Source organism: Eptesicus fuscus, chromosome 13 (genome assembly GCF_027574615.1).
Source record: "Eptesicus fuscus isolate TK198812 chromosome 13, DD_ASM_mEF_20220401, whole genome shotgun sequence".
Classification (NCBI taxonomy): domain Eukaryota; kingdom Metazoa; phylum Chordata; class Mammalia; order Chiroptera; family Vespertilionidae; genus Eptesicus; species Eptesicus fuscus.
The window spans coordinates 59,477,522-59,493,075 of NC_072485.1; the positions used below are offsets into that span (position 1 = coordinate 59,477,522).

At 38.3% G+C, this 15,554-nt stretch overlaps 1 protein-coding gene across 1 annotated transcript in view; it reads left to right on the forward strand.

Annotated features, from left to right (window-relative positions):
- ANO3 (anoctamin 3) overlaps positions 1–15,554 on the forward strand; it is a 279,163-nt gene that overhangs the window by 154,454 nt on the left and 109,155 nt on the right. Inside the window, exons 6-7 of the mRNA XM_054725150.1 lie at positions 6,009–6,167; positions 12,952–13,052. Of these exons, the coding sequence (XP_054581125.1) occupies positions 6,009–6,167; positions 12,952–13,052 (260 nt within the window). The remainder of the gene's footprint in view (positions 1–6,008; positions 6,168–12,951; positions 13,053–15,554) is intronic.

A 15,554-nucleotide genomic window follows, 5' to 3' on the forward strand; every position in this document is an offset into this window, starting at 1 on the left:
CCATCAATTACATATCCTGGGGGCCGGTGGGGCTGCAGAATCCACAAGCAAGCAATTGCCTCCAGGTCAGGGGAAGAGGCAGTGGCTTGTTTCCTCCCCTGCATCCCCAAAAACATAAGCAGTGAGACAAGAGGTACAGCCCTGCTTCTTCAGAACCTCCTTAATCTGGGGGTTACACAGCTACACAGCTTGCATATCCTCTGTGTGTCGAGTAAAAGGGAGAGGAACAAATCCCTGTGAAAATCCCAGATGGGACAAGTTGCTGGTAGCCCACTACCAGGGAAAATGCTTGCTTCATGTCAGATTTAGGAATTCTGCTTTTGGCTCACCTTGTTGTGCCAAAAGAACATCAGTCAGCAATGTCTCTCTTCTGCTCCCTAAGCCCCGAGTATGCTGTTATCCTGCTGGGCCTTCTGTGACCCTATGATAAGGCACTGTTTGAGTTCCTTTGGTGATGTACTAGTTTGTGAATCTGACTTTATTTTTCAAAGTCAGTGTGTCATTGCCTGCTGAATAGTAAGCAGATCGCCTTATGGAGAACTCGTTGCCAAGATATCACCAGTGGTCTCTGGGAGAAAATGAAATCAATACCTTGTTAATTGTAAAATGATTGATTCCATGGTCAGTAATGATTTTTAATCAGTAGCATGTCACACTTATGAAATATACACATGTAAGACAGAGCAAGAGGCAGGGGAGAAGATAGTAAAATGAAAATAGTAAAACTCTCATTGAATGCAGAAGGACTGAAGAACACAATGCTTAAGGGCTGCTGCTTCAAAGCAGACTCCCTGCATTCTACTCCACCCTCCACCTCTGATTGGCTGGCTGGCCTTGGGCACCATTGTCTTATATAAGTCACCGGTCTAATGATAGAGCTCACATACCAAGTTCTTATAAACATTAAACATTAAATTAGTTGATATATAAAATTGCTAGGCTAAATGCTAAGCATATAGAAAACCTTTGATAAATGTTAGCTATAGTTATGACTACTGAATCAAGTACAGTGATATATATCACATATATGTATCACTGGCTAGTAGTACTAGGTTAGAAAGCCAATTAGGCAAATGAGTTATCCTTATAGAAATTTATATTTCCACAAACAGCCATTTCAGTGGTAACCATAACAGCAATATAAAATGTATATGCTTTCCAGTGTCCTTTGGTATTATACCTCAGCAATAGTTGAAAATGTAGAGAATGTAAAGACCTTTTCATCTGTTTTAAAGTCAGCCTCAATTTCAGCATCTGTGAGGTAGAAGAAATAGTATTTATAGCTCAGTTTTTGTGAACATGAAATGTGTTCATATATGCAAAGTGTGTTGAAAAGTACGTGGTTTCTGCTTAGCTTATGTTAATATGATTATTTCTTTGAATATTATTTTATTAGTTACTGTGTTCTTAATATAAGTTTTCTATGCCATATTGTAATGAGCTGAAATATAATCAGAGATTCTGCTATAGCATAAGAGAACTCCAGGGTTACTGATTTAGGAGGATTTGTTTTTCTATGTGGACTAGAGGTAGGATTGATGTTCTGTTAAGGAAGCAATAAAACCAGCCAATTGCTTATCAACAGTGATGGCCACATCTGGATAGCACTGTGGTTATATATATATATATATATATATATATATATATATATATATTATTCTTAAGGCTCATAATTAAATATGATTTGCCTAGGAAATGTGCATAGTAATTACATTTCAGTCATATTTATGTTAAGCTAGGTGCATTAAAATATATATGTATTAATATACTTTCATATTCCCCCAGACACAGAAAATTAAAAAATTCTTCTTCTATAAGTGCTATTCTATATAATAAAAGGCTAATATGCAAATAAACTGAACTGCGGAATGACCGCTGCTATGACCTGCACTAACCATCAAGGGGCAGATGCTCAATGCGTGAGCTGCCCCCTGGTGGTCAGTGCCGCTCAGCCAGAAGTCAGGCTCATGGCTGGGGAGCACAGTGGCAGTGGCAGGACCCTCTCCACCGCTGTGGCAGTGCTAAGGATGTCAGACATCCCCCAAGGGCTCCCAGACTGCAAGAGGGCACAGGCCCGGCTGAGGGATCCCCTCCCCCAACCCTGAGTGCACAAATCTCGTGCACTCAGCCTCTAGTTTTAAAATAAAAAACTTATCTGAGAAAAGAACAAACAGACTTTTAATTCATTCAGTAGCACTTAAGTTCCACTCATGTATGGAATTTCTTCAGATCTACAGTATATGATGTGTTCTCTGTTAGTTTGTTTTTAATAGGGATTATTTTTGTTGTCATATATATGGGATTTTCTTGACAAAACCTTCTCATTTGTCTAAAATGAAAGAAAAACCTTTTTTTCTCTGTAATAGCAAGAGTATCTTTGAGGAATGGTTTTAACTCTGAAAAAAATTATAGTTACATACCAGGGCTGCTTGTATTTTTCTATAATTAAGAAGACTAAGCTAGAATTTCTGGCTAAATTATGACATTGGACTAACAGTATCTGGACTGCTATCTCCTAATTTTCCCTTAAAGATGTGCCAAAAGAAGATACAGAAATACACACACACACACACACACACACACACACACACACACACACACACACACAAATACCACCAGTGGAAACGAATAAAAAAGGTTTTCATTATTTGAAGATTGGGTAGGATAAGATTAATAAACACAATCCTAGAACACAGACACTTGGCCTTGTTAGCTGAAACCAGTGTGTGATTTCAAAGGAGAGGCGTAGACTGGCCCATTATTTGTCCTCATCATTGGGCTGTGGAGCCTCAAGGTCAGGGAAACTAAGCTCCAGTGCCCTCCTCAGCAAGAGCAGTCTTCTGAGCAAGCCGGAGTCATGCCCTGCTCCTTCTGCTCAGCCTCACCTGTGCCTCTCTCTCAGAAAAAGACTCATGGCAATAATCAGTTTCATTCTGAATACCAAATTTGGATACAATGAGTATTATATGTGGGAGCAGATATTGGCAGCATCTGAGACTTTTGTGTATTGAGAAAAAGTATAGTTTTTCATGCTATATACTATGGTAAAATGTCATTTTTTAAAGAATAGACCATGAATCAGTAATCTAGACATTTCCATCTATATAAATCCATGTTCCATGAAACTTTATAAGACTCCAGAAATTAGATCAGGGCCTACCACAGCAAGCTGTACTCCAAGTGAAGATCAACATACTACTAAAGTTGAAAATAAGCATTTTCTGTGAACCAGCAATTTTTTCTCCTTAGGTACATAACTGATAGAAATGTATGTACTTGTGTACTGCAAAATATACAGGTTAATGTTTATTAGTGTTTTATTTGTAATAGCCAATAGAATCTCAACAATCAAAGAGTCAGTGAATGAGCTATACATATTCCACAAATACATTTGTATGGGAAGTACTTTTATAATATTTAATATTTTCATATATAGAAGTTAGATTTAGGACAAAGGAAGATTGCAGCAATAGGGAAAAAATATTTCGGTACAGGTGCTGGAAGAATTGAATAAGCACATAGAAATAATAAATAAAATGTGACCTCTGCCTCACGCCTTATGCAACAAAATCAGTTCCAGTAGACTTTGAATCTAAATGCCAAAAGACAAATGATAAATCTTCTAGCAGATAAAGGAGGAGAAATTTTTCATGACGTAGGAATAGGGAAAAGTTTTTTTTGAAAGGAACAAAAACATAATCTATGGAAAAACACTAACAATCAATATGACTGCATTAAAATTAAGAATTTCTGAATAATTCAAAACATCATCTAATTGTGTATAAAGTTCAGCCACAAACACTTGAAATGTGAATACATATTAGTGTCAAAGGGCTCATTCAGAATAGATAAACAAATCATTAGAAATGGCATCACTAATTATGGAGTCACAAATTAAATTCCAGCAAATTATGACTAAGCACCACGCCACAAAATGACTAAACATAATTTATATATATATATTTTTTAAAGACTGAAAAAGTTATGGAGCAGGGGAAACTTCAGTGCTATTGGTAGATATTTAAGTTGATTTAGAGTATTTGGCATTATCTAACAAAGTGGAAAGTAAGCATTTCCTGTGAATTAGCAATTTTGCTCCTAGGTTACAGACTTGGTAGAAATAGATGCACATGTGTATTGCAAGATACATTTATAAATGTTTATTGTGGCTTTATTTGTAATAGCCAAGACTGGAAACAGCCCAAATACCCACAATTAGTAGAAAACATAAATAAGTTTTGTTATGCTCATATTATCTTATAACAGTGAAAATGTGAACTATAACTATATGAAAATTAGGAATGGATTTCATGCTCATAATATTAAATAAAAGCATCCCAGACACAAAATATTCATTGTATAATTTGCATTTACATAAAGTTTTATAACAGACAGAACTAAATAAAGTGTTTAAGGATATATTTTTTTATGATAAAACTAAGAAAAGTAATAAAGTAGTGCCATAAATTATAGGATTTTGATTACCTTGGGGAAGGGATATGTCCAGGGCATCATGGATAAGAGGCTATAAGGGAGAGCTTCTGTAGGAGTTGGTGAAATTCTGTTTCTTGACTTAAGTAGAAATTATCAGATAGCTCTCGAACTGTTAGGAAATTTTTTGAATCTCAAAGATGCCTTTATGGGAAACATGGAATAAAGAGTTGGTACAATGTTTAAGTAATTTGATGGAAAAGATGGATAAAGAAGGCCAACATATATAACAGCTAAGAACATGGAGCTGGAGTCAAAATTGGATTTAAGTCCTGGCTCTTCAGTGATCTTGGGCAATATACTGGTCAAGCCCCCACTCTTTTAAGACTATCAGGAGAATCTTGTAATCAATAAGGCTGACTTTATTAAAGTTACAGTAAATAAGTATACCACCTGGATAGTCTTGGTAGTGTTTTAAAAGCTGATGTAAGAGAGTTTTCAAACAGTTCCAGGACCTTAAAGTAAGTCTCACAAGACAGAAATTGGGTAGAAAATTGGGCAGAGTCTGTGAAAAATCACTGAAGTGGGTGGGCAAAGCAAGGTGCAGGCCTTAAAGTGGTGTTGATAAGTCAGCTATTTTACTTGAATCACAACCTTATGTTCTGGGAGCAAATATTTCTTGGTGCAGGCAGCTCAGAAACTATTGTTTGGTTTAAAGTTCTTGAACAGAGGTTTAGGAAAATAATGTCTGGTCTACATATCATCTACTAAAGGAAATAATATTGGTTTCAGTTCTCAGTACTTATGCTTCTTAAGCCCTAGTACCTTTATCTTTGAAATGCAAGTTGTGAATGTTAAATAATACAGGGCTATATTGAATAAAATACGTGCATTCTGATGCCAGCATCAGAGAACCCATGTTCTGGTATTAGATTGCTCAATTTGAAATCCTGTTTCATCACTTCCTAGCTTGTCTCCTTTAGTAGATTGCAAATGTTTAAAATAATCTTTACCTATCTTATAATTGGAATGTAAAAGCACATATTTTTTTATATTGGACTAGAGGCGCGGTGCATGAAATTCATGCACAGAGGGGAGGGGCATGTTCCTCAGCCTGACCTGCACCCTCTCCAATCTGGGAGACCTCAGGGGATGTCCTACTGATGGCTTAGGCCTCCTCCCCGTGGTTCTCTGCTCTCTGCGGGGCCTGCCTGCTCTACACCATGGCAACTGCCAAGCAGGCCATGCTGGGTGCTGCCTACAGGCTGCACTTCACTGCTTCCAGGTCGCTGAGGCTGTGCTGGGTGCTGCCTGCGGGCCACACTTGCCAGCTTTGGGGTCGCCGCAGCAATAGCCAAGCAGGCTGTGCTGGGAGCTGTCTCCTCCCTGCTGTCAGAGGTGATAAGGTTTTTTGCATACTCACTCCTGATTGGCTGGTGGGTGTCACGAAGGTATGGTCAATTTGCATGTTTCTCTTTTATTAGTGTAGATTGCTGGTGTATTATCAGAAGTGACTGAAATCAACATGTGGGTGCTTGTCTAACCCACACTATTAACAATCATTGTTTTATTTGCAGAATGACATGAATTACATAGCATCCAGTGGACTTCTATTCAAAGATGGCAAAAAGCGGATTGATTACATTCTGGTTTATAGAAAATCAAATATACAGTTTGACAAAAGAAATACATTTGAAAAGAACCTCAGGGCAGAAGGCTTGATGTTGGAAAAGGAGGTAGGTGTTTTAATAATCTTAATTATGTGATATAATATGCTGGAAGAAAGATGTTCTTTTAGGTTTTAGTATGGAAAGTGTGTAGCACATGGCTTTATAAAATATATGGTTATTTTCTCCCAAATGAAAAAGAAATGCATACTATGTATGGTCCAGTCAAATTTGTATTCCTTTTTTATTCTGTTCCTTTTTGTAAATTTAATGTTTTTCAAAGTGCATAACAGTTGTTACATTTTTTTAAATTGAAGGAGAAATAATTATACCTATACAAAGTACAAACCGCTATGAAAGGAAAAATGAAATGTTGAAAGAAGAGAGTTTGCTAACCTATTAGTGTCTGGGTTTTAGTATTGAAACTATGTTGATTTTCTTCCCAATCCTTTTTCTTTTATGCTATTGTTAAAGCCTAGAGCAATTTTAGGATCACAGCACAATTGAGATGAAGGTACAGAGATTTCCTATAAACCCCCTACCCCTACACATGTGTAGCTTCCCCCATTATTAATATATTCTACTAAAGCAGTACATTTGTTACCATTGATAAACCTACATTGACACAGTATTATCACTCGGAGTCCATAGTTTGCACTAATTTTCCCCTTTGATGTTGCACATTCTATGGGTTTGGGCAAATGTGCAAAATGCATCCATATTGTGGTATCATAAAGAGTATTTTACTGCTCTAAAACCTCTCTGTGCTCCACCTATGCAGCTCTTCTACACCCATGACCTTTGATCTTTTTACTCTGCATAGCTTTGCCTTCTCCAGAATGTCATATAGTGAAATCACAGTGCATAGCCTTTTCAGGTAGCATTTTTCACAGAGTTGTATACATTTACGTTTCCTTTATGTCTTTTCATGGCTTTATAGCTCCTTTCTTCTTAGTGTGGAATACTATTCCATTGTCTGGGAGGCAGGAGGAAAGGGAAGGGAGAGAAAGATTAAGGAAATAGGAGAGAGATGATATAAAAAAATTAAAGGTCTTTGGGAAGATCTTAGTAATAGTTATAATACCAAGTATACAAGGGAAATCAAGATTTCTGAATTATACTTTAAAGTCAATTTTCTACAACTATTTCTTGTCAAAGATATTTTTGCAAAAGGTTTATCTTTACTTATGTTTCTAATTCTAAAATTAATGATATTGATTTTTTAATGGTTGGGTTAAGTAGGACTAGATGAATTATCCCAAGGTTAGTGTGTAAAATCAGCCTGTTGTGACAAACGCTCTTTGAGTGAACAAAAACATACTACCTAATAATAGACAAATATGCAAATTGACCATACCTCCAACACACCCACAAGCCATGGCCACAAGCCACACCCACCATCCAATCAGGAGTATGCAAATTAACCCATCCAAGATGGCTACAGCCACAGAGAGCAAGGTTTGCCAGGCAGAAGAGGGAAATAAGCTTTCCGCCAGCCGTTTCAGGCCTAAGCCTCCACTCAAGCTACAAAGTTTCAATTATAGAAGGTAAACAAATTCAAACAAATGGCGGCAGAATGGAGCTTGAGAGAGCAGGCCAGGGTTGCCACCAGCAACAGGGGAAGCAAAGCTTTCTGCACACCCTGGCCGTGCCCACCCGCTTAATGCAACAAAGTTTCAATTATAACCCCAACACAAATGGCTGCTGCCGCGGAGGGACCCCAGGCTTGGCTCTGCTCCAGGCTACAAAGTTTCAATTGTAGAAGGAAAATAAATTCCAGATACCAGGGCCTCCGCTTGGGTTGCCAGGAGGCATGGCCGGCCTGCAAACCACCACAGGCCTCTCGCTCAGGCCACCCCACACCCCAAGGGAACCCCACCCTGATCAGGGACACCCTTCAGGGCAAACCAGCTGGCCCCCACCCCTGTACCAGGCCTCTATCCTACCTAATAAAATGGTAATATGTACATTACCATCACTCCGCTACGCCCGGGATTGGGCCAGAGGGAGGCACAGGAGGCGGGACTCGGGGTGGCCGGGGTAGCCGATTGGGGCGGTGGGACGCTGAGCTTGCGTCGCCAGCGGCTGCGTGAGCTCAGCTTCTGCACCATGGCTGTGCTGCAGAACAGAAGGGGCCTCTGGGGCAGCGAGCTCACGTCCTGCCTCGGACCATCAAATGCGGGGGAGCTGGGTGCCTGACTGCTCCGGCACCAGCGGACAGGCACCCAGCTCCACCGCGACCGAAAGCGAAAGTGTGTAGGGGACCCTACACGTGCATGATTCAATCATGCACTGGGCCTCTAGTATTTCTATAAAAAGCATGTTAACATTATATCATACAAATGATTGCTTTAAAGTTTCAATTTGAAATATTTTAATACTTTTTGTATTGAGTTCCTATTGCTGCTTAACAAATAACTACCCATTTAGCAGCTTAAAACAAAAGCCATTTATTAACACAGTAGAGGCCCAGTGCATAAAAATTCATGCACTAGAGGGGGTCCCTCAGCCCGACCTGCCCTCTCTCACCATCCAGGAACCTGGTGATCCAGGGGAAGGCTACGCCCCCATCACACCTCTGCTGCTGCCACTGCTGGCAGCTCAAGCCTCAGCCAGCCCTAGTTACCTGAGTCTTCGGCGGCCCTTGGCAGCTGGGCAGCCACCATCTGAGGCTTGCCTGTGCCTTGGGCCGGCCCTGGCCGGCCCTGAAGGGACTGGGCGCTGCCATCTTTGAGGGCATGGCAGTCAATTAGCATATTTCCTCCTTATTGGCTATGGGCACCGCCATCTTTGAGGGTGGGGCAGTCAATTAGCATATTCCCTCCTTATTGGCTGTGGGCGCTGCCATCTTTGCGATGGCATGAGTGTCAATTAACATAGTCCCTCTTTATTAGATAGGATAGTTCAGTTTCTCACAAGACTTAAATCAGCGTGTTAGCGTGTTATCACACCTGGAGCTCCAGGCATTCTCATGCTTATGTGGTTGTGGTAAGATCTGATTCCTTGTGGTCATACAACTGAGGTTCCCATTTCCTTGCTGGCTGTCAGCCAGGGACTGTTCTCAGCTCCTAGAACCCATTCACATTCTTTTTCAGATGGCTCCCCACCTCCATTTTCAAAACCAATGATGGAGAATCTTCATTGTGTCCCTCTCCTATTTTGAATCTTTCTTGCCAGGAAGATCCAGTTCCTTTTAGGAACTCATCTGCCATGGAGGATAATCTATTTTTATTAACAGCAAATGTGACATATAACAAACCCAATTATGGGAGTGAATATTCCATCCTATTCACATGTCCCCACGATTGTACAGGACAAGGACAGCTACAGAGGACAAGGATCTTGGAGAACATATTAGAATTCTGCCATCCACACTATTAAAAAACAGCAGCATCATGAAGAAGTGTACTGCCCTTCTAAGCAAACAGACTTAGAAAGAAACTACCTCTATGATGACAAGATAGAATCTAAGTATATTTTTAGTTTAAAACTTATTATTTTCACTGATGACTAACTGTTTTGTAAATACAGCTATTTGAACTACCAAACTGAACATTTTGCATTATCATAAACATTTTTTTTCTGTCAAAGTTTCTACTATTAAAAGCTATGGCCTTTGGTGGCAACTTAACTTTAATCAATATTATTGAAAGTATTTAGGGCTTGTGACAGGCAGAAAGGGGACACTGAAGTGGTGAAAATGTCAGCAAGATTGGGTTTTTAGCTAAAAAAAAAATGGAGTATTTCTTAGTGAACAGTCCTCATTTTTTAAATTTCTCAAATCCGCATAAAATTGTATGCTGATGTGAACAGTTGTTAGATAGACATATCATGAACAGATAACGATGCATATTTGAAGGCCACATGAATAAATAGGTACGTGATCTGTACCTGTCAGGGTAGGTGCTTTGTTATCCAAATACATTCCCAGAATATATCAGCATTTTGTCTTTATCTTAGACTTAATACCACGAGCAACCCCATTCTATTTTATTTTAGTTATCTCCCACCAACTTGCCAGAGTGACTTTGTAAAAACAATTTTTAAATTCCCTCTTCTCTCAAGCGTGAATGCTCTACCTCCTGGGAATTTTGGATGCAATAATTAAATAATAATGTGAAGTGTGAAGGCAGTTGGTGTTTTGTTCCTTCAGAAAAGCCTGCCTTCCCCAGAGCTACACAGAATAGTGGCAGAGTGGGAGCTTTTGATTGCAAGGGAGAAAGTAATATTTTCCCATGTCAACCACATCCCTTCACCAAACCCTGCTCAGTAGCTACTAGTACAAGAAAATGAAACTCCCTTTTTAAAAAATAAAGGTATAAAAAAGAGAAATTATGTTGAGAGAATTATAAAAGAAATACAGTTCATGCTGCTTGAAAAGATCTACATTTAAGATTAAGACATACAAAATTAGAAATATTCTTGCTCTGTGTGCAGTTAGCTTGACATTTTACTCATTGGTGATAGAGTTCATGTAGAAACGTCCTTCTAAAGCACCCCTGTAGGTGCATTAGATTATTTCACATTTAGAGGTTGATTGGAATAAATTAATAATCAGTGCTAAGCTATCTATTCATGATGCTAATTTGATTCCTCACATAGCACCTCTTCCAGAATCATTCTGGCTTAATTGCTTTCTTATCTCCACTATCTCTTGCTTAGGTACAAGTTATAAGGAATGTACTCAAAATAAGTTACATCCATTCATTTATTAAACATTTATCAATTAGTATTTTCCTCATTCTTTACCTTTTATTTAAAATAAACATATTCCAAGTAGGGAAGGTCTTTGGAAATTGTACTCATGGGAAAGCATTTTTTACCGCTTTTCCCATGGCGATTTGCAAAATACCTCAATATGAGAGAGAAAAAAACAATCATGGTCCAAATTTTTGGACATTCAGATTACTTTTTTCAACTTCTTGTATATTTTTAGCAAGTACATGCATATTAAATTGTCTCACAAGTCTTCTAGTGAGAAACCCATAACGAACTTGACCATTGGATACATTCCCCAAACACACAACTCTTTTTTCATAATACTGTACTCTTTGGAACAAACTGGCAAATGCTAGTCTGTGACAGTGCCTGCCCTATGCTATCAGTGGTGAGGCTGCCTTCTACGTAAGTGTTAATCTAATGAATGTCTCATTGCTTTTCAATAATCCTGCTTAAAAATGTTGCTAACATAAATTGGAAATATTGTTCTGGCAAACTTGTGAAATTAGCCATATCTAAAATAGAGGGCTTTGTGAATAGTTGAATATAAAATTTTACAGTTTCATTTTAAGAGCTGTATGATTTTATTATGAAATCAAACGAAGGATTTGTATGCATGCATATAAGCATAAACAATGGACGCAAAACTCTGGGGGGTGAGGGCATGTATGGGTGTGGGGTGGGGGGGTAATGGTAAGATATGTACACATATAATACCTCAATAAAAAAATAATTAAAAAAAGAGCTGTATGATTTTAAATTAAACCAAGAAATTTCTTCCATACTTTTTAAGATTGGTATGTTTCTTGAGAAGTTCCATCTAGTTGAAATTCAAATGAACAATGCTTACCAAATAGAATCCTGCTGTGTCTAACCTGCAGTTGTGTCTAAATGGGAACAGATAGCAGTTCGTCCTTTATCTATGTTCAGCTCCTCCAATCACATGGAGGAGAAGCCCTGTGGGATTCACTGCTCACATTGTGACAAGCTTCTTCTTAGCTCTGTGGTCCTCAGATACGGTAGGAGCTTCAGAAAATAACTGTCTAGATTTAATTTTTTAAAGCAGAATATGAAAGCAAATAATACATAGTACCAAAGTAGTCAATTATTAATAGACTTATTTTAGACTATTGGACCACATCTAAGAATCTTGATGACTATTGGGTTCAAAGAGGTATCTGATTCTTTGTTAATGATATGAGCAAAGTATCCAGAACAATGGGATCCAATTTTGAGATTTCTGAAGAATTAGGCCAAGGTACACATTTTTATTAAAAGTTCCTTAGAGAAATCTGATGCACACCTAACTCTGCTTTAAAAACTCTTGTCTTGCCGAAACCGGTTTGGCTCAGTGGATAGAGCGTCGGCCTGCGGACTGAAAGGTCCCGGGTTCGATTCCGGTCAAAGGCATGTACCTTGGTTGCAGGCACGTCCCCTGTGGGGGGTGTGCAGGAGGCAGCTGATCGATGTTTCTCTCATCTATGTTTCTAACTCTCTATCCCTCTCCCTTCCTCTCTGTAAAAAATTAATAAAATATATATATAAAAATAAAAATAAAAACTCTTGTCTAGATCAAAGACACTCAACTTCTTATGACATCTTGATATGGGAAAAAGTAGACTGAAAGGTTAGAGTAAGTCTGCAAATTTGACAGCTTTGTAAGGTAGCGGACTTGTATGATTTATGCTCACCCACCTCCCCTGCCATGAGTTCTATAGTACCGAGCAAGTAGTGATTACTCAATAAAATATGCTCAAAGAATCAGTGAATGAATCAATGAATGACTGGTGAGCAAGAAGGAGAGGACCTTGACAAAGTATCCAACAAGAATAATTTAGGATCCTAATTTGCTCCTAATTTTTCTCATTGGGGGTTCTGGAACTTGATAATGATTAACATGAGAAAATGCACTAACTCATATCATGATTATTCCTTGTATATGATTCATTATTAAATTTTTATTTAAGATTTTTATGCATTAAGAAGTTGTATTCATGTAAATTACTTTTAAATTAGTGGCAATGTATACATGTATAGACAAGAGGACAATGTTCTTTTCTCTCCAATCAAATTGGCCCATAATATCACCCGCTCTGATTCTCAATAATGGTGCCTGTCCTGCTATCTTTTGCAGCCAGCCGTTGCAAATGCTGATATCATGTTTATTAAAATCCACATTCCATGGGACACGTTGTGCAAGTATGCAGAGAGGCTGAATATCAGGATGCCCTTCAGGTACTTTCTAATTTTATTTCATCTCTCTAAGTGTATATCAGGATTGGTCTAGACATTTTGCAAAACCTTAGGGCAATAAATGTAACCATTTCGAAAAGGGAAATACGTTTTCTTCCAAAGGCTGGGTAATCTTGGACACTTTTTCTCTCTTCTGGTTTCTTTAATGTGGTAAACTTTCTGCTTCCTTAGATACTTTATATCATTGCTGGGTGGACTTGCCTAGAGGCAGAGAAAAACAATTGTTTTCAAATTTTAACTGATAACATAATTCCCAAGATCAATCTCACTTCTTATTTCATGTGGGGAAATAGAACTCTTACTGTTTTTGTGGAAGGAAGGCAGTGTGAAATGTACCATCCTTATGTATACAAATGCAGTGTTCTTCTCTGGATATTGGTTAGCAAGAATCATCCCTTAGGTGCAATTCAACCAGATGGTTTCTTAGCTCTGTCCTTAGTATCAATGGAAAATAGTAATGAGATGCCTGCTCATTTCAAAGATTTTTCAGTCCTTCTTAAAAGTAAGCAAATATTTAACAGACATGTTTTCTGATATTTTGTATCTTGTATTATATGCAGAATGTTTCACCTTCCTTCATCATTTCTCAAAATAAAATTCAACAGTGTTCCTACTATGCACAAAATGTTAACTCACATTGAAGATATGAACATTTACATTTTTTTGGAGCTCAGTGTGCTTTATCAGCTGCTAAGAAAGTTTTAAAAGGTTCACAGTAACAAGGTATCATTAAAACAGGCATCTAGATAATGAAAATGAAAGAACAGTAAGAGTGCAAGTCATAAATATAGAGATATTTCTCATACCTGATAGCATGAAAGAGGCCAACTCTGTTAAGAGTTCTGGCATCCTTAAGTCTTAGGCTATTCACTTTTTTTTTTTTTTTTTTTTTTTAATATTTTTATTGAGGTATTATATGTGTACATATCTTACTATTACCCCCCCCACCCCACACCCACACATGCCCTCCCCCCCCAGAGTTTTGCGTCCATTGTTTATGCTTATATGCATGCATACAAGTCCTTCGTTTGATTTCATAACTCCCCCACCTTTCCCAAACTTTCCCCCTGTACTTTGAAAGTCTGTTTGATGCTTTACTGTCTCTGTATCTATCTTTTTGTTCACCACTTTATAATGTTCTTTACTATCCCTAAATGAGTGAGATCATGTGGTATTTTTCTTTCATTGACTGGCTTATTTCACTTAGCATAATGTTCTCCAATTCCATCCAGGTTGCTGCAAATGATGAGAATTCCTTCTTTTTTATGGCAGCATAGTATTCCATTGTGTAGATGTACCACAGTTTTCCGATCCAGTCATCTGCTGATGGGCACCTAGGCTGTTTCCAAATCTTAGCTATTGTAAATTGTGCTGCTATGAACATAGTGGTGCATATATCCTTTCTGATTGGTGTTTCTAGTTTCTTCGGATATATTCCCAGGAGTGGGATTACTGGGTCAAATGGGAGTTCCATTTTCATTTTTTTGAGGAAACTCCATACTGTTCTCCACAGTGGCTGCACCAGTCTGCATTCCCACCAGCAGTGCACGAGGGTTCCTTTTTCTCCGCATCCTCGCCAACACTTGTTGTTTGTTGATTTGTTGATGATAGCCATTCTGACAGGTGTGAGATGGTACCTCATTGTTGTTTTGATTTGCATCTCTCGGATAATAAGTGACTTTGAACATGTTTTCATGTGTCTCTTGGCCTTCCTTCTGTCTTCTTTTGAAAATATTCTGTTTAGGTCTGTTGCCCATTTTTTTATTGGATCATTTATCTTCCTCTTATTGAGTTGCATAAGCTGCCTGTAGATGTTGGAGATTAAACCTTTATCAGTGATAGCATTTGCAAATATGTTTTCCCATGCAGTGGGCTTTCTTGTTGTTTTGTTGATGGTTTCTTTTGCTGTAAAAAAGCTTTTTATTTTGATGTAGTCCCATTTGTTAATTTTCTCTTTAGCTTCCATTGCCCTAGGGGCAGTGTCAGTGAAGAAGTTCTTGTGGCATATGTCTGAGATTTTGTTGCCTGTGGATTCCTCTAGTATTTTTATGGTTTCCCGTCTTATGTTTAAGTCCTGTATCCATTTTGAATTTATTTTTGTGTATGGTGTAAGTTGGTGATCTAGTTTCATTTTTTTGCATGTATCTGTCCAGTTTTCCCAACACCATTTATTGAAGAGACTGTCTTGACTCCATTGTATGTTCATGCCTCCTTTGTCAAATATTAATTGAGCATAGTGGTTTGGGTCGATATCTGGGTTCTCTATTCTGTTCCATTGATCAATATGTCTGTTCTTGTGCCAGTACCAGGCTGTTTTGAGAACAGTGGCTTTGTAATACAGCTTGAAATCTGGTATTGAGATCCCACCTACTTTATTCTTCTTTCTGAGGATTGCTGAGGCTAGTCGGGGTCTTTTTTTATTCCAGATGAATTTTTGGAGAGTTCTTTCTAGGTCTGTGAAATATGCTGTTGGTATTTTGATGG